At 36.2% G+C, this 20,715-nt stretch overlaps 2 protein-coding genes across 3 annotated transcripts in view; one reads left to right on the top strand and one right to left on the bottom strand.

The window, feature by feature from the left end:
* The window catches only part of tcta (T cell leukemia translocation altered), a 33,456-nt gene that overhangs the window by 4,847 nt on the left and 7,894 nt on the right, over positions 1–20,715 (bottom strand). The gene's annotated exons all lie outside the window — the stretch shown is intronic.
* Positions 1,558–20,436, top strand: glyctk (glycerate kinase). 2 transcript variants are annotated; one of them, XM_039771251.1, is made up of 6 exons: positions 1,558–1,627; positions 7,041–7,227; positions 8,871–9,273; positions 11,725–11,876; positions 14,384–14,559; positions 19,376–20,436. In XM_039771251.1, exons 3-6 carry the CDS (start codon positions 8,915–8,917, stop codon positions 20,288–20,290), a joined length of 1,602 nt encoding a protein of 533 aa, XP_039627185.1. In that variant the 5' UTR covers positions 1,558–1,627; positions 7,041–7,227; positions 8,871–8,914; the 3' UTR covers positions 20,291–20,436. The 2 variants fall into 2 exon arrangements, with proteins under 2 accessions (XP_039627185.1, XP_039627184.1); XM_039771250.1 differs by having other exon boundaries at positions 1,566–1,672.

Below are 20,715 nucleotides of genomic sequence, written 5' to 3'. Positions count from 1 at the left end.
TATCACAAAAGAATAAGTTGCAAACTTCAATAATGTTGTTTACAAAACATGCACTTTGAATGCTATTCTTATTTTCATAGGTGTTGGAATATGCTTCCCAACACTATAAAAGTGTCAGTAAATGTGTCAGAAACAACCAGAAAAAAAAGTTATATGAAATATATACAAATAATATGTCCACTATTTTCAAGCAGTATTCATATTCACTATTAAAGACCCCTGGCCTATGTATCATTTTGAAGGGCAGACCTTACTAATGTCTTTACAAAAACAATAATAGTACTGAAATACAGAAAGTGGAATGTGGTGACATTTGAGAGCTGAAATACCCCTCTCATTTAGTAGGTAATAGTCTATTTGTCAAATTGAATGCAATTGAATAGAAAAATTAAGAAAGCCAGGGAAGTAGGTGTTACTGTGATGCGGTAATTTGGACATCTTTGAGGTAAGAAAGAAAACACTGCAATGTGGTATCAGGGTATGCAATAGAACATTTGAAATGGTAAAACCCTACACTTTAATTATAGCAGTGACCAAATAATTTTTTTTTTCAGTTTTTTACAATTTTGCGCTTTTGTTCGAGCCCGCCAAAAGGTCCAAAATGGTGTGGTTTAGTTCAAAGGGTTAAAGATATGCATACACACGTTTAAGATATTAGCAGAAGCATAGCTCTGCTGCTTGATAGCTTTATTGACCTGAGCTCAAATTCTTGCCAGGTTACTATGCAGGATTAGTATGTTCTCCATGTATCTTTGTGAGTTTCGTTCAGTGCTGGTTGATTGACAACTCCAAATTGTCCTTAAATGAGTGGAGATGATTGTGCGTGATTGTGCCCTTTGATGCACCGACAGCTCATCCAAGGCATCTTTGTCCATTATGCATGATACAACTTTGATTCCCACAATAAGGCTTAAGAAAATGAATGCTTGACTGTGTTATGTGAATAATTTAAATAATTCCAGTTATTTTCATTTTAATTTTGTCACTTATTTTGGTTTTCTCTTACTATTTATAATTAGACTATATTAATCATTATAGTGATTGTTATAAACATGATTGTTTTGACTGCTATTAATTTAGTTCACAGATGCAGCAATGTGATAAAATTTTGTCTACTATAATAGTTATATTTTTTCAGATACACAAAGAAAATGCAGAAAAAGCAAAATATTATTATACTTTAATTACTATTGTGCTTTTGTACAACAGACAGCAAAAAACACACAGATCAATGAGAAACATATTGTGCCATATTGTTTTGAAAGAGCACTTTGCTATAACCGCTATTTTCTTGTACTTTTGTACAATCCCGTAGCCGTAAAGCTGCAGTAAAACTTCATTTTTAAGTTAATTGTAAATTTCGGAATGCATAAGGGAATAAAATGAAGAAATCAATAAAAAATAGTTTATTTGCATAACAGCTGTACATATTAATCGACATAAACTATGGAATTTACGGAGAAAACAAGCTCAGCCGTGCATTCTTTATTGGCCCCTGTCGCTCAAAGGTCGCAACTTGAAGGGGGTTTTAGTACTACATTTCCCAGAAGTCATAGCTACGACAAGGAGGACATACACTTTCAACCCGGTGTCAAGCTATTTTAATTCTGGGTTATGCGCCGCACAGGTACTGCATGAGACCAAGTAAATTTCATTTGTATTTTTGTATTTGGTAAGTGTACCGCCTATTACAAGTATTTTGCTAGTTTCGTTTTAAAGAAAAAAGTAAGCAAATGTAAAGAAAAAAGCTATCGTCACCACCTCGGTGACCTTTGACCTAATAATCGAGTAGTTTATAATTCTCCGACTAGCTAATTATAGAATAAAAATGTTGGTTGTATTTTATTAACGTTGAACTTATTTTCAACATGTACTTTCCGGAATTCCCATTTAAATGTTAGAAAAACGACACTATATGGGATTCCAATGCGGAAGTAGAGGCATTTCGTTTCTTTATCTGTGACATTAATACACAATAACTACTTTTAAAGTGTTCTATTTTCACCAAAAAACATTGTCCTATTGTACTATAAACTATTGTATGTTCAGAATTTTACACGGCACAATACTCCAATTTGGAATAACGGATGTATTGTAATTCGAAACGAAGAAAAATGTGAAACAAGTCATTTAATGTATAGTGCACTAATTTTATAGTAAAAGAAATCGTATGCTTTTTGAATAATTTTATTCAAAATGTACATTTTCATTTTAGTTTAAAACAGCATAATCTGGTCAACTGCAGTTCTAACATCGGAGCAGAGTATTTTCAAACTCATTAACAATAATGCTCTTTCAAATAAACTATTGAACAATATATATAATTAAAAACTAAACAGTTAAAGTCTCCTTTTCCTGGTAGAGCTAAAAAAATTGTTTTTTATTGGTTTACATTCTCTATGGAACTGTTAAGACTGCCACATCGTTTTGATTGCAGTAGTTGTGCATTTTGTAATGATCCTGGAACAAGTGATCATTTGTTTTACATAAATGTTATTTTTTTATTCACCTCGACCGGTCCGCAATACAATACAATTTTTAGATCATCTAAAAAACTATAACATAGAATGTAGTGCTTTCCGAAGAGATTCAGCTGTGACGTGCGGTGAGAATCATGGCTGGTGACTCCTTCAGAGTCAGAGTTACAAATACTGTATATGAACCCCAAAGAGTAGCTTATTCACTAGCAGCATCCACATTGACTACTGGTTATGTTTCATATCTCATCAGCTTTCTTTACATACACACAGGCAAGGTACATATTTGACTAAGACAGAACGTTACATTTATAGAGAGAGCTCATTTGGTACTCGCCCTGAAAACCGTTTATGGTCTTACTTTTATTTGTAAATAAAGTCCAGGCGCATATCCTTCTCCACGAGAATCACTGTCATTTTCTTGTAAAAATCCTCCTTATTTTCCTTTAGTTTTAAAAGTCTTAATCATCTATTTTGGTAGTGAGTCAGAACAAAAAAGTAAAAATAAACGGACCGCTGCAGTGCACTTGACTTTCTGATATCGCTAACTTACTGGCGCTCAGAGCCTCTGCATAGAAGAACAGCAGCAACAAGCACCTGTTGGGCTCACATGCGTCCCCTTCCGAGCGGCGCAGTACTCTGCTTCACCTCGTGCCTTTTCACTGCTGTTTTATGTCCAATCAGCAAGACTAAATATGCCACATACGTTCATTAAAGATATTGGCCTGGCTGTGGAAAGTCAGGGTGTATAATAAACGTGTCTGTAAACATTATACTGGCAGCATACAGAGAGACAGCAAGAGGCACGCACCAATTGCATGTATGAACCCAGTGTGTGAGGAAGAGTGCAGTATAAGGTGAGGTGAGGTGAGGCTTGTCGCTGCCGCACCTTGCGTTTCTCCCCTGTATTTGAACAGAAAATGCACCAATTTAGCGATTCTGATTATAAACATGATCAAAATTGTTGGAATCTTACAGAAAACAAATTTATAGCACAGACGAGTGGACAAAATAATTTTATGTTATCATTAGTTTTTTTTATTATTATTTTTCATGATGACTGCCTCCCCTGACTGCACATCCTTGAGATTTAGACAAGTAAATCCCTCAATAGAGTAGAGGTAGATATTTAATTTTGTAGTTTCCCTTTAAAAAAATTAAAAAGAGGTAGATGTAAAGGAAACAATTTGCACAGTGAACACACAGGAGAGGATGCAGAATAAGACAAATATGAAGCTGTATTTTTTGATTTTGTGAGTTTTGTTTTTCTTGTGCATTACATGAAGTAGGCACAGTGGTCCTGACACCATCATGAAACATTAAGAGTGTATTTATATGTATCATATCTTTTTAATGGCGGCTTGGTGGCGCAGTGATAGCGCTGCTGCCTAGCAGTTAGGGGACCTGGGTTCACTTCCCGGGTCCTCCCTGCATGGAGTTTGCATGTTCTCCCCGTGTCTGCGTGGGTTTCCTCCCAAAGTGCAGGTTAGGTGCATTGGCGATTATAAATTGTCCCTAGTGTGTGTGTGTTCACCCTGCGGTGGGCTGGTGCCGTGCCCGGGGTTTGTTTCCTGCCTTGTGCCCTGTGTTGGGTGAGATTGGCTCCAGCAGACCCCCGTGACCCTGTAGTTAGGATATAGTGGGTTGGATAATGGATATCTTTTTAATGATACTGCCATAGGAAATTACTGTTAAAACTTGTAAGACTCTGGTATTTATCAAAAATTAGTCCAATTCATATTCATATATGCACTGTATATATATATATATATATATATATATATATATATATATATATAATACAGAGAGAGAGTTGTATGAGAAAAATCTAATTAGAAAAACACATCTTTAAAAATAAAAATAAATTAACAAACAATGAAGACTCACAAATGTGTTTGGCTTGCGGTGTTGTATGTATGTTATCATCTAGTTGATGCTTGGGACCGGTCAACTCTATTTAATTTGAAAAGCAACAGGTGCGCAGTGCTGCTCAAATATAAAGAATGCTGGCAGTTGTCTGGTATATACTAACTGTGTAAGCCAGCACGGGATCCTAGAAAATATTAAAATCGTCAGAACTACTGTGGGCATCTCTCTGCTAGAAGGATTCATGTTGCCGAAGTGCTTGCATTGTTTGTGCATTAGCAGCTAAGCGACTGTCTTTCTTAGGAGGCTTCCTTTTGCCGGTGTACTGGCCTTGCTTGTGTATCCTCGGAGCTGGAGCCCTCACCCAGACTCTACGTCTCACTTCCGGGCCGGACAGACACACACACTTCTACGCATAGAACTCTATTTAATTTCAAAAGCAACAGGGGCGCAGTGGCGCTCAAACATAAACAATGCTGGCAGTCACTTCCAGTTTGCCCTCTGGTGGTCGTTCCGTGTGTCAAATGAATGATAACATGCATACAAGACCGCAAGATCACCCCACACTTTACAATATTTTTAGTCGACCAATGAGAAACATGTGTACCAAGTTTCATGAAAATCGCTCCAGCCGTTTGGAAATGATGCTGGAACATACATGCATATACACACACACATACATTGACTAGATATGAGAGAGAGAGAGAGTACCATTTATAAATATGGTTATAATTGAGTAAAGATAGCAAAAATCACCTTGGAAAAAGCAAAAAAAAAAACATTGCACGAAGGCACTTATGGTAGGCAGAAGCAAAACCAGTTGTGGATGATAAATGTGTTAATATTTTCATATTTTTCTCTGCTTAAATTGATACTGTTCATTACAATCTAATATACGGAACGAAATGGTAATACTTTGAAATGTACACAAAAGTGTATTGCATGCATGGCTGTGCATATGTGAATTGAAATAAGACATAATTAATACTGTGTGATTGGTACCTTAATGCATTTATTATAAAAATAATTCATTTATATATGACTAGCAGTGTGACTTGTGCCAATAGCAGAACTGTCAAATACATCGCCTAGAGGGCTGGAAATGCTGAACAATGACATTCGTAGCAATTGTTTAAATTAGAAACTATTTATTTTACTTATTGGCTTAATAGGGTTCCCGTTTTATCATGTCAGATACATTCGGATATTTCTGAGTGGCTTAAATACCATTAAAATGTTTGCTGATCAAATTGGATTAGTGCATCCCAGACCTTTACTTTTTTCCTGATTTCTTTCTAAATGCATATAATGGGCACACAAGATGTTGTTCATTTTAAACTGGTTGCTATAAATAAATGATGTGTGTAAGTAAATGTGCAGTATGATAGAGTGATGTCTCATCAGGTGCAAACAAGACCAAATTCTAAGTTGGAAATTGGCTAGAATGAAGACATGTGGCCACTGCAGCCTTTAAGGGTCAGAGTTTGACTCCCTTGTAATCCCTAGATGGAAAGTAGTGATGGATGAAAAGAGATGGAAAGAAAAGTAAAGGATTGCAAGTTCAGTTAGCACAACCGAAACCAACCTGAAAGAAAATGGTCTTCTGTAGAAGCTATGGTTGTAACTTATCTATAGAGCATTTTAAAATGCTAATTACAAAATACACTATTTAAACAAAAAATGTGAAAAAATAAATAATAAAACACTGCAAATATTGAAGAGACAAAGCAGAACAAACATATTTCTATGCATAAACCAGTACCAGCAAATCCATTTAAATTTTTGATAATAAGCAGAGTCACATAGTGCTTTACAAAAAGATCACCTTATAGTACAAAAAATATTAAATGTAATGCTTTAGAAGTACACTATTAACCATGTGTATGCAAAAACACAAATTATCCAAGCTATAGATTCATTTTCAAATCATACATGAAACAAGCAAACTTATTTTGACACAGAGTGTAATCCAAGGTAGAAATTAATCTCTCTTTGGTATTTGGTATTTGCCCAGAGGGGACTGGGCGGTCTCATGGTCTGGAATCCCTACAGATTTTATTTTTTCTCCAGCCGTCTGGAGTTTTTTGTTTTTCTGTCCCCCCTGGCCAAAGAACCTTACTCTTATTCGATGTTAATTAATGTTGATTTATTTTGTTTTCTTATTGTGTCTTTTATTTTTCTATTCTTTATTATGTAAAGCACTTTGAGCTACTGTTTGTATGAAAATGTGCTATATAAATAAATGTTGTTGTTGTTGTTAAAATTACTAGATACTAGTTGGAGGCAGATCTGAAAATGTACTTCTGCATAACCTAACACAAATATTCTTAAATCTGAATATGAAAAATGTGTGATACATTTAAATAATAAAGAGAAACAGCTGTTGGTAGTGGAAATTTGCTATTTCCTTTATTTTTTTATTAACAGCTTATGGTAAACTATGGAGATGTAATATGCCATAAGGATTCATGGTGGTAGATCACTCAGCTGGGACTGAAATGAATGCTTTAGATTGTGTAACCACTGGTTCATTAAATATTCGTCTTTGGATAAGAATCATTAATCATTTACAGTATGTTATAGTTAGTTACAAAATTATTTGAAAGGGAAATCTGATGGCATAAAATATTCACAACTGAAGTGAAGGACTTTGCAAAATGTTAAGTTATGCGATGTAAAATTTCCAACTCTTTTCAGATCTGTTTTGAAGAACTGGAAATGTTGCCGTTTGTTTGATTTCCATTATTCAGAGCCAGTGTGCTTCTGGAAATAATTAATCCAGCATATCAATAGACTGATGAGTAGGTGCATGAGGACAAACACTCTAGCAGGAGTCAAAGCAAAGGTGAACTCAGTGAAAACAACTCTTCTGCAGACCACAGAGGTAAGCTTGCATTTATTTCTTGGTAACTGCACTTCTTTTTTTAATTGTCTTTGGGAAATATTATCCTGTACTTCTTAATTTCTGGTAGTGAGTTTATTATGTTGGTTAGCAGTGTGGTCCGCTAGATCGGCGATTCTCAAGTTTAGACCAGTGCACCCAACTGTGCTTGCAGGTTTTTTGGGGGGCTCCTACCTTCTATGTTTTGGTGTCAGTCTAGAAATGACAAAACTGGGTTTGCTAAAATTTTATTGAAAAGCATTTGTGTATATAGTATGTGTATTGTATTCATAATTTGAAAATTTTCACTGTGCAGTAAACAACACTGGAGAGGTTACAGGTTTCATTGTAGTGTTCTTTTATGCAGACACCTTCACTCACTGAGTGAATATATGTTCAAAAGTTCACCTTAAAAGCATGTTTTTAGAATGTGGGAAAAACAAACAAACTAGAGTGTCCTGTTTCAAAGTAATGGGCAAACTTTATACAGACAGCAGTCAGGCATGGAATTTGAACCCAGGGTGCCTAATTTGTGAAAGAGCAGTTTTATCACATTGTACTAACAAAATCTGAACATGCTTGTGACACTTAAAGATCATGACTTGATCTCTCACAACAGTGCCACTTGAAAACACTAGTTAAGCTTGATTTAAGTTTATGTTCATTAAGTTCATTATCACTCATGTTGCTCAACATCATTGACTGCAATTTCCACCATTATTTTGATGACTTGTAGGTCAGTATTAAAACAGTTTATAAAACTGTAATAAAATTTATAAATTCAGCAAATTGTTGCTTTAGGATGTCTTTACTTGTTGACTAATGTAATTGGAATGGGCTATAAAGTAGCACTGCTCCTCCGCCTCTGACATCTTCCTGTTATGTAAAGGACAAGATAGGAGTTTTTGAAATAGGGCATGGTGCATAAATTAATCTGAAAGATGGCAATGTGAAAAATGAACGAAGCAGCTCTTTTGTGATTGACTTCCTGTGTGTCTTGCAGTTGTCCCCACAATAAAAAAAACTAACTTGTGCTCCAAGTTCCATTACTTGTCTTTAGTATACAGAAGAGACAAGTAAAATGTCAGAGATGCATCCTGTACCTGTAAAGACAGAAAGGCAGAAAACATATGGCTATTTTTTTTATTTTACTAGTTTCTATTTTTCACTTTGTTTAACCTTTTTGGTTAAAATTATTTTTATAAGCAGAGTCATGAGTTACTATGTGTAATTCAGCTTCTGCGGTACATGCTACAATTCCTCAATTTTATGTATAGCAAACATGGTAATGCCTAATCCACAAAATGGGGAAAGTGCATGAGTGCACAATGGAAAAAACAAGTCAGGAAAGAAGGAATTGTACATAAAGGCTATGATAAGTCTGAAACATTTCTTATAATTGAAGTCCTAATGCTTTTAACTTATATAGGATTAATAATATAAAGCACTGATAGTGTGTTTTAAATTTGGCCATGAAAGCCACATTGCAGGTCTTGAGAAGAGCTGCTAGTAGTGAGATGCATATATTTGTCTTATACAATGTAGCACTTCTGATATTTTTGCATTTTATTGTTATCCAAAAAAACAAAACTACATAATTAACTTATCCTTTAATTTTTTTTTTTAATGTTCATGATTCATTTCAGCTCTGGAAGCCTGAGTGCCTTTCCTAGGAGTGTCAGCCAACCCAATGGCCAGAGCTTTCAGCCACAAATTTTGCTTTCTCCGAGGTGGTGCCTTTAGGGTTTTCAGATTACAGGAAAGGACCGCAATGACGTTGCCTGAGATGGGCCGTGACATCTTCAGGGCTGCCATTAACGCTGTGCTTCCAGATAACATGATGCGCCAAAATCTGGTGTTAGAAGATGGCCGCCTCCGAGTGGGCAACAAGAGCTATCCACTGCAAAACAATCTGTACCTAGTTGGATTTGGAAAGGCTGTATTAGGTATGGCAGCAGCAGCAGAGAGGATTCTCAGACAACATTTGATTCAAGGAGTAATTAGTGTCCCACATGGAATTCAGGAAGAGTTGCAAAAAGCTGGACGAGTGTAAGTGTCACAGGAATCAGATGTTAATATTTTTCAGGTTTAATGCAATGCAATATTAATTCACAAGGATGTCAGAAAATACTAAGAGTGTTGAAGTGACCCATGTGCTGATGTCTCTTCAAGTAAAGCTGTCCAAATATCTCTGTACAACGTTTAGAGATAAATTCTACTATGGCTGGTTCTGGGTGTAGTTAACATGTTATCCTTACATCTGCATGATCACAGCGGTTGAATGACACATCCATCTCTGTGTTTGGTATTTTATTAGCATTTTATCCATGGTGCTATTGAAAATGCAGCAATATGACTGCTTAAAGTTGGATTAATGTTAAACATCTATGCTATATCTTATTTCAGTAAAATGAATGTTCATACCCTCTGATGTAGTGTACTATCAGCAGCATTTCCAACAAGTGATGGAATTTTTTTGTTAATCTGATTTCCATATTTAAAAACAAATAGTTATGAATATGTTTTCACTTATTAAAGCAATTAGTGAATGGCAAAACAGGAGGAGTATCATTAGGTCTGATTGATTGATAGATAGATATACATATACTGTATGTTTATACTATAAGACATATACCAGGATAGCTGTGTTTTCCAGCAGTGATTAGTCATAGTACTACAGGCTATCGTAGAACAAAATACCTGTCTTTGTTATTTTATTATAATGTATTCATCTATCTATCTATCTATATGGTCCATTTGGAAAAATAGTGTATGGTGTATCTTTGTAATTATAAAGTGTTCTGGTATGGTGTTTCAACATAGAAAGTGCCCATATAAAGTCAAAGTTTATTTGGTAAAGACTTCTGAATACATTTTTGTTTTAAAAGATATAATAGAATATTTATCAGAAGTTGAATCAGGCAAGTGCATTGTCATTCTAGTGTAGTAGGGATATAAAGCCTAATAGAAAAGCAAGTATATATATTCATGAACTAATGGATATGGCACAGATTTTCAAGTTAAGGGAATTGAAAATCTTGAATGGACAAGACAGTGGCTCCAAAATTTCACAATTATCAAAGGAATTGAAAAAGTTCACCCTGCAGAATTGTTTCATCCAAATAATATCTTACTGGGGTGAATAAGAACACTGAAAAGTATTGATGACTCACTGTCATGTTGGAAATCATGGATTCAAACTAAAATGATTTAGTCAATTTAAGTCAACCTTGAGATAGCAATCTTAAAAAAAAGTTGTGAAAGCATTTTTTTTTTCAACATATAGAACTTGTGGAGAAAAATTAAAACGAACAAGAGAATTATGGTATTACTCAACCACTGATCAAAAGCATTTTTTAAGTATTAAGGAAATCAAAAAAAAAATTAAGTTCATTCTCTAAGATTTTTGAGGTAAGGAAAACAGATTTTGAGGTATTTATGTAAGGTAAATAACAAACATTAATTGTGATGTTGTATTGCATGTTGATTAGCATCTGTAAGTAAGAATTTCACTGTACGTTGCACACTTTACAGTAATGACTCTATAAACCTGTATTCTAATGTAAGTGATACTAATAAGTTTGTTTCAATGGCTACAGTCACCTAGCCTTGATTTGCTTATGGTTATAGAGAAAGTGGGCTTTCACATGCTTTTATCACGTGAGAATCTCACCCAGCCTGGAAATGGATGTTACCAAATAAAATGCTCATTAAGGATACCAGAAAGAGATACACCATGATATGAAATCTATATGGATGGATGTTTGCTCCCTATGGAAGGATTTGACTGGATCAGATAAGATTCGTACCAAGTGATCAGTTATTGCAGCTTCTGTAGTTGTTGCCTTGGAATGAGGGGTCATTCACTTGATAAGACTTCAGTGACTCTGAAAGTGTACCAGTTTTCCAATGAATTGTTCTAGGTGCACAGCATGTCTGAATGTGTCTGCCTCTCATACTCTACAAGTCACAGCATTTTGGTGGCTGCTGAAAAAATGGTGTGTACTGTAATGTCTTCCGAATTCTTATGAACAATATGACTGTTTTCATTATGAGAAACAGTAGGTTGCATTTAGGCTCCCCAGTTTGATGAGGTCTGATAACTAATCGGTTACATGTAAGCTCTGCAAAATAACATACATTTTATGTTTTATTGCACTGAGTCATTCTTGTTTTACAAGCAATGTGTTGTATGATGTGAAAGGTATAATATCCATTATTTGCCTTACTAAGAGCACATGCAATAAAACAATTCCATTGTCTTGGTAACGTGGTAATACACTAACTAATGTACTGGCTTCAAGGTAGTTTCAATAAAATAAGTTCTGTTTACAATTAACATTGCATATAAATGGGAATCTCTAGAGTTGTCCTACCCAGTTTGTCTAAGCACGCTATCATTTCTACATCACTATCTGCAGTTCAATCATCCTTTTCTTTCTTGCTTGGTATTATTCTTCATTCTCATATCATCTTACTCATTATGTCTTCATTTTTTAGAGATATGCTACTGAATGCTGACAGTCCAATCAGAGTGATGGAAGGAGCTCACCATAATCTGCCAGACCAGAATGCCATGGAGGCTGCCAGCACCATCAGAGACCTAGCAAATGGACTGACCAACCGTGATTTGCTATTAACGCTCATCTCTGGTGCGAAATAAGATTACTTTGAGCTGCTGGGCCTTTGCATCCTCACTTTAACCAGATAATTAAGGAGTTTTTCCACAGAATTATTTGGCACTATAGTATTTCCACCAGTTTCTACAGCAGCCTAGTTATCTTCTGACTTTTAAGTGTGGCACCAGTTCTTTTAATGAAAATTAAAGTGATCTGATAGCATATCAGTGGCCAGCTTATTGTAGCCAGGCACAGAAGAGAGATCAGTTTATAATCATGTGAGTATACTGACACAAGAGGATTCCCAGAGAACCTTTAAATTTGGATTAAAAATATTTTCTGTATTTTTTTCCATGTCTGTGAGGGTTTCTTCCCACATCCCCAAAAACCTGTGTGTTAGCTTAAACGTTGACGTCAAATTGACCAAATGTGAACGATGGAAGGATAGATAGATAGATAGATTATTAATCCCAAGGGGAAATTCACATACTCCAGCAGCAGCATACTGATAAAAAACAATATTAAATTAAAGAGTGATAAAAATGCAGGTAAAACAGACAATAACTTTGTATAATGTTAACGTTTACCCCCCCAGGTGGAATTGAAAAGTCGCATAGTGTGGGGGAGGAACGATCTCCTCAGTCTGTCAGTGGAGCAGGACAGTAACAGCAGTCTGTTGCTGAATCTGCTCCTCTGTCTGGAGATGACACTGTTCAGTGGATGCAGTGGATTCTCCATGATTGACAGGAGCCTGCTCAGTGCCCGTCACTCTGCCGCAGATGTCAAACTGTCCAGCTCCGTGCCTACAATAGAGCCTGCCTTCCTCACCAGTTTGTCCAGGCATGAGGCGTCCCTCTTCTTTATGCTGCCTCCCCAGCACACCACCGCGTAGAAGAGGGCGCTCGCCACAACCATCTGATAGAACATCTGCAGCACCTTATTGCAGATGTTGAAAGATGCCAGCCTTCTAAGGAAGTATAGTCAACTCTGTCCTCTCTTACACAGAGCATCAGTATTGGCAGTGCAGTCCAGGCAGTTTGTGAATGAGTGGGTCCTGCAATGTACTACTGTCCTGTCCCTGCCAAGTTCCCACGTTGCACCCAATGCAATGCATAGGTAGACTTAGGGACCCTTTGACCATATATTTGATCAAGCATGTTTTGTTGGCGGTTTTGGGTTGTCAGTCAATACACGTTCTGTTCCTGGTTTTTCCATTAGAGTTAAAGGGAGCCCTAGCCAATCTTGGCAGCATCAGGCACAAAACAGAAACCATCCTTGAACTTGTTAATGTATTCTACATGTTATTTTATAATGATATGCACATCATTTGATTGTGGGAGAAAACAAGGGTATTTGGGGTAAAAATGTATAGCCTTAGAGATAACATGTAAACTCCACGTAGGCAGAAAAAACAGGCTGGGAAATGACATAAAGCTACCATGTGTTCACAATAAATCAATATTTCCTGAGTCCTCAAATATATTTTAAAATATTCTGCCTTGCTTGCTGCCATGAAGTCCTATTTGAAAAGACAATGCACTTTCAATGAAAAGTAGATTTTGAAATATCAAGAAATGCATTTGAGATACTAGTGAATTTATTGCTAATATCTTAACATATTAATTTAATAATTCTTGCAATTTACCTATGATAACATTTTGAACTATATTTTAAACATATCTCAAATACTTGTTATGATATTGCTAAATGTTCATTTAGACTGATATAGTGTTTATTTTACTTCATGTCAGCTTATAGTTGCAGTATGTTGTCTGTAATTTAAGGGGCTCGTGTAACTTGAGCAATCATCCAAAAGACAGGCAGTACTTTCACTGAGATTGTCCTTTAAAGAAGTGAGGTCATAAAATATGTTTGAATGGATCATGGTTATTTACTCAGTAAAAGTTCATAGATAAAAATGTCAGTGTTTGTATCCTACAAGGAGAGTTTAGATTGGGATGTTGTAATTTTATAGTTATCATTACAATATCTCTGTCTATTTGTAAAACATATTAGTTGAAAAAAGTTTATAGGGTCTGCAACACTATGTAACCACCTGGAGACCACCCCAAGCAACACTGCATAATATATATCTACAGTTCTAGAAGCATCAGTACTCAGAATGGTCCCTATCGACAATTTTCCAACATATACCACCTGAATATGCACACATCCCTCCCAATAATTAAAGTCTGTTTCATCCAACCCTCACTTTAGTCTTCTTTGTATTTAGATATGTTTAAATTTAAAATTCCCCTATCAGTTTTCCAATTCAACATCTTTAAAGCATTTGTTGTCTGCTCAATCACCTTCTCAATGTCATATCTAGAAACCTTGCCTTGTAGGTTTACAGTCAAAATGTTGGTTACTTTAGACATCTTTTACAATATGAAAATGAACTATGATCTTATTCTAATAATAGAACACAGTTATGCTTTTTCAGTATTTGGGTTATTCTTCAAGCAGTGTTTTTTTATGTATTCTCTATATCAAGCTTTTAATAGTTTTGTTAGATTTTAACCATATGTATTTTTTCTTAGGAGGAGGTTCAGCCCTGCTACCTGCACCCTCGCCTCCTGTTTCTTTAGAAGAGAAACAGGAACTGACCAAACAACTGGCTGCCAAGGGTGCCACCATTCAGGAGCTCAACACCATTCGGAAGGCACTTTCACAACTGAAGGGTGGAGGTCTGGCCCGCTATGCATATCCTGCCCAGGTGAGAGCTTCTTATTCCAATAACATGGAAAATAATAGTTTCTATTTGTGATGAATATGGTTTACAGTTCTAAAGTATAGTACTTGAGTCCATTAACATCTTATCTAAACTGCTTCCATTCACAGAAATGAACTTTTTATCTTTAATACATTTGCAATTAAATATTCATAAAGATTTACATAGCAGTAATGTAATGCAGAATATTGATTCTTTTCTCTTTAAGAACACTTCCACCTAAGACAACACAATACCATACAAAAACTACAAATACAGTAAGGCTATAAAAGACTTTAAACACAAACTACAGTACAGTATTGAAATATAAACATGCAATATCTCTCTATTATAATAAAAAAAATCTTGGGAGATGAGACTTTTTATCCTGCGACAAGACATGATCTTTTGAAGAGACATTTTGGAATGAAGTCCAGCGAGACGGAGACTTTTAACATGAGATTCTTTCAAGTCACATCATACTTGCAACCTTTGGAAGCAAGTCCTGCGAGACGGTAACTTTTGCTTTTAGATTCTTTCAAGTCATGCCCTACTTACAACCATTTTCAGATAAGACCATGGTCCTCTCACCTTTCAGTCTTGTGAAAGCTTTTAACAGACACACTTCTTGCGCTCTCAGCTCTTATAAATTTTAACATTTTCCTCACTTTAAGTTCCCAATTAAAGAAGATGTATTATGTCCAAATGTTGTTGAAGAATTTCGTCACGAATGTTTATGAACAGAAGAAATGAGTACACGGGCAAACCTAGCACCTAGAAACGATAAAGTCAAATGAATTAACGCTAAAAATGTTGATAGGTAACACAGCAAAATGGTTAAACACATATCAATAGACTATGTTGAAACAGTTGGTGGTTATCGTGTGGAAGATGAAAACAACAACTTACAATATCACAAAGAATATCTACAACCGTTAACACCATCCGGTCTTCCACTGCACGAATTACTGAAGAAAGGTAATGTACTACATCTCCCGCGGATAACATTAGACATCAAAGGAGATCTTGATATGCCATTCGTATTAAAACGTTAACAGTTTCCTGTTAGAATAGCTTTTGTACAGACAATTAAATCTCGGAGCCAAACATTCAAAAAAGTAATTTTATTTAATAAAGAGAAAGAAACGAAATGCAATCACGGGCAGTTACACATCGCTTGGATGCAAATGTAACACTTCACATGACAATTAAAATGTTTAAATTGTAGATTCACATCCCCATACGCGAACTGCAGAACCGCAAAGAGGTTAGCGCGTAGCACTGGCCAGGGCGTTAGCGAGAGAAGTGAGCAGGGGGTGAAGCCCCCTAGTATACAAATAATTATATACTTATGCAGGGTGCTAAATTTCAAATTCCAGGGTTTTTTTGGTAAGATGCATTATACAAAATATCTGAAAGCAGGATCATCAATTGTGACAGCTCATCTACAAATAAGACCAAGAGCCATTGATAATTCTGAAAAGAACCACAAAATGGGAAAGATTTTAGCAAATTAATAATAAAAATATCACTGTTCTCTATAAGTAAGCTATCATCAGTTCTACAGTATTAGAATTAAGCTATGCTATGTTCAACCTTGATTTAAATGCTGGTCTCATTGAGGCTTCTCTGATAATAGGTTAGGAAAAACATTCCAGCGTGTGGGTGCTTTATAGATAAAGACTTTTCCTCCTACACTAGTTTTATTTATCCTTATAATTTTAAGAGAGTTTACATCTTGAGACTGCAATGTTCATCTTTGAATGCAGGCATTAGTAAGATATGTAACGTTACTCACCTTGGCATGAAATGAACTAAAACAACAATAAAAATAACAATTGACAGGAATTAATTTGAGGAAGGTATAAATGGCAGTTTGTACACTTGCAACAAATTGGTGAATTCATTCATTTGTCCGTTTTTTTTCTTGACCATGATATAATTTGGGAAAACAGGGCCGGAGCATATACACAAGTCAGTAAACAAACGCAGACGGGGCACTAATCGGTCACAGAGTAAAGGCAGGAAGCAGGCCCACACAGATCTCAGCGCACTCTCTCACACCTGCACTTGTATTGAACCAGTTTATATCCACCAGTGAACATAGCATGCACATCTTTGAGATGTATTAAGAAACCAGATCACCTGGAAAAAACTAAGACAAGTACATTAACAATGTACAGATTCTGCTAGTAGAGTGCTCAAGTGGGGATTTGAATATAGGTCTCTACAACTGTGCTAGCTACCCTACTTCTGTGAGCTGACATACAAAAAAAGAACATTTTAATCAAATCTACGTGATCTGTGACTTTCAAAAACAAGTCCAAATGCTTATCAGAAGGTTTACCAATGCTAATATTTTTCAGAATAGCCTGAAAATAAAAAATGAATCATAACACCTAGTGTCAAAGATGCCTCAACTTCCTTCAGTTGCTGTGTTCACTGCAGAAAGAGACTTTTCAAAAGCAAAGCAACAATAGTAGGAAATTGGCACAAAAATTGCCCTTTTAAGCTTGGAACATAAATGAGATTGCTTGTTCCATTTGAGAGACAAGGAAAATTTTGGTGTAAAGAAAAAGAGGTAGAAATTTGACTGCATGAAGGATGAGAGAACATATGCGGCCAAAGAAGCAGAACTGAGTATACAGTATGCAGATAATTCTAATTACACAATATTAAAAAGAGGTATTAAATATGTCTAAATAAAGGAATGAATATAGACATTAATTTCCCAGTGCAGCTTCAGAAACCTGTGGAACCTTATCAATTCCTCCTCTTCTGTATCCAGTCTAATAGACATCTTTGCAAAACATTCTGTCTTTTTGATTTATTGTACATTTTACTGCATGAATGTGGTTAGATATTTTATAAGGCTGTAGTAGTAGATATAGAAAGTAAGACAAAAATGACACCAATGTTTGATGTATGAGGCGTGAGTATCAAAGTGCATCTTCCACTCTGAAATGTCATTCCTCTCTTAATGACTGCAACTCAAATAAATAAGTACAAAATGCTTTGGTTAGTAGTCAGGCTAATAAAAATATGACTAACTATAGCCATTGTATTCTAGAGCAATATTTTCAATACAGAGATTCCAACACATTGAAAGAAATTCATATAAACCTCTGCAACAAATCAGTCCAATAGGAATGGGTTACAAAGCTACTTCTAAGGCTATGAAGCTCCATCAAACCACAGGTCTAATGTTAAGTGTAAAAAATTGTGACAGTAGAGACTCTTTCCGGCAAAATAATGATAAAAATTTTACATGAAGTTACAAAAAAATTTAGAACACCACCTAAGAAGCTACAGTCCCCTCTCCGGTTTACTAATCTCACTGTTCATGACTCCCTTATCAGAAAGACACTGGGTGAAAATTGGATTAAAGAAGAAAAAGGGCTCAATACAATGAAAAGTAACACTTGGATCAAGTATGTCAAAAACCAACTGGGTAATCTCAGGTTCTTCAAGAGCAGCACTACACTAAGCAGATCTTCTCTGAAACGTTGTCGGTGTGAAAACGATAAGGCATTTTGTTTGTACAGACATGCACAGCACATTAACATGTATGTCTATCTCAAATTTCCATAGCAATGATGCATATTGGCATATTTCTAAATTAATTTAGCGGCATTTTATGAGATCCTTTGCTGGAAAAAAAGCTTAATTGTTAGCATGTCTGATAAGCGATATAAACAAGACTCACTAAGCGGATTTTCATTGTTTTTTCATTTTTATTGATTTTTAAATCATCTGTCAGAAGCATACCTCTGACAAAGTTATTTTATGTATACATGTATCCTGCTGTTTTATTAAACCCAAGTGATAAATCTGTTTTTCTTCCTACAATTAGAATATTTAGGAAAATATTATTTTATTTTCATTGTATTCCAAATAACCATTAAAATAGTATGGAAGTTAAGTCTAGCCAAATACCTGAAATATGTGAAATGGATTTGTAACACATCCTCAACATTTTTAGCCAAATTGTAGCATTGGTAGAAAAAGATGTTAGGTAGCATCAGGGTTTCTTGTCACTTTACAAAATTTGGATATTGTTATCATTTTAAGTCGAAGTTAGTTATTCACATTTTCGCTGTGCTGGCGTGAATTACTTCCACCAGTCCAAGGAGTTGCTGTTTGGTTGAAAAGAGATTATGGGCTTGGACACATAACTGATTTGGGAATGGACTAACGTGACATCTCAATTTTACTCCTGTCTTGCACCTGTCACTGCCAGTATACACCCATACTATATGCAACTATAGACAGAAAAAAGCATGTACCAAAAACAGCGGAATGGAGGGTTCAGGCAAAGTCATTTTCAGCATCATCATCCACCCATACATGTTCTTAGCACTATTATAGTTCAGAACCACAAGCTGGACGGTGGAACTATGATGTATCTACACCATTCCTCAACATCATTTTGTAGATTAAAATATTGCTCTAGGAGGATTTATATACCCAATACCAGATTTGCTTGGGTTAAGAGTAGAGGTGTAGGAATGTATAGGAAATATAGAAACAACCTACATTTTACCTTTCTGTAAATATTAAATGATCACACCTCATGTTTCATACTACACTGCTAGAAGCAGGCATTTGAATATATCTAATTTGTTGGAAGCAGCCACTAGATATTCTGCATCAAAAAGAGAACACAAACTGTGCCTTTCATATGTTTATATACATGAATTCACAAATTGTAGACAGAGGGAGGCTATCCCAAACCATATACTGTATGTGGTTAAGAATCAAGACTCAAAGTACAAAGATGGAGTTATGCAAACTCAAATTTTAATTTTCTCTTATCTTGCAGGTGATTGGCCTTATCCTGTCTGACGTTATTGGAGATCCTATGGACCTCATAGCCAGTGGACCCACTGTTCTTAGTCTTTCTAATTCACAGGAATGCTGGGAGATTTTTGAAAAGTATGATCTGTGCTCCTCTCTTCCATCTTCTGTCAGAGAGGTTTTGATTGAAATTGAGACAGACAAGGAACCAGCTGGAATATCTAGAACAGACTCCAGCCATACCTATAATGTCATCATTGGTTCCAACACACTAGCCCTTGAAGCTGCTTCTGCTTGTGCTGAGCAGCTTGGCTTCCTGCCTATTGTGCTCTCTCCGGCAGTATGTGGAGAGGTGCAGGCAGTTTCCCACCTTTATGGCTTGCTGATACGCTTTGCCTGTCAGGCCCTGCTCCCTGGAGGGCCCTCAGCTCATTTGAGAGCTGCTATTCTTCAGCTGGGCCCAGAAGTTGGAGTCCCTGACTGGGATCTCTTCCGAACACTCAAGTCCATAGAAGAGTGCACTGGTTCACTATGCCTGCTTTCTGGTGGGGAACCCACAGTGCAATTACAAGGAAAAGGTAAAGGAGGCCGAAATCAGGAGCTTGCATTGAGAGTGGCCGTAGATTTAAGTCAAGGTATGCCTTTGCCTGCTGGTTCTCATGAAGTGCTATTTCTCAGCTTGGGTACTGATGGACAGGACGGCCCAACAGATTCAGCTGGAGCGCTATCGGAACCGAGTCTTGTGCAACAGGCAATAGCTCAGGGACTCAACCCCTCAGATTTCCTGAAGAACAATGATTCTTATTCCTTTTTCAGTCAGTTCTCAGGGGGTAGATGCCTAATTCGCACTGGACTGACAGGCACCAACGTGATGGATGTGCATTTGGTTCTGATCCAGAGGACATGTGACAGCCAAAGTTTCAGTTCACCTGGTCAATAGGCTTCTTGTCACCTGCACCTAAAAACCAACTACACACATTTTCCTTACAGTTCAACTTTGTGTCATTGTTTGTATTTTTGTAACAACAATATGATGGAACAAGCATTAAACATTACTTTCCTCTGCTGCAACAGGATACTACTGAACCTAACACATTTCATGCTCTTTTTCATCAAGCATGCATTTGTCTACCAAAATTCAGAATGTTGAAGTCATAGTATTTTACATTGTCAGTGATAATACGAGAACACAATTTTAGACCTTTTCCACACATTATGTCAACTACTATATAAAATGTTTCCTGGCTAATAAAAACTACATGTCAGCGCTAGAGGTGAAGCCTCTTACGTCGCACCATGGCGTGTGGTTCGTTTATTTGACAGCATGTAGATCGGGGTAATTACATTCATTCATGGAATTCATAG

Source organism: Polypterus senegalus, chromosome 12 (assembly GCF_016835505.1).
Source record: "Polypterus senegalus isolate Bchr_013 chromosome 12, ASM1683550v1, whole genome shotgun sequence".
NCBI lineage: Eukaryota > Metazoa > Chordata > Cladistia > Polypteriformes > Polypteridae > Polypterus > Polypterus senegalus.
The sequence above is the reverse complement of the archived record's forward strand: the minus strand, read 5'-3'. Positions and strand labels throughout refer to the sequence as shown.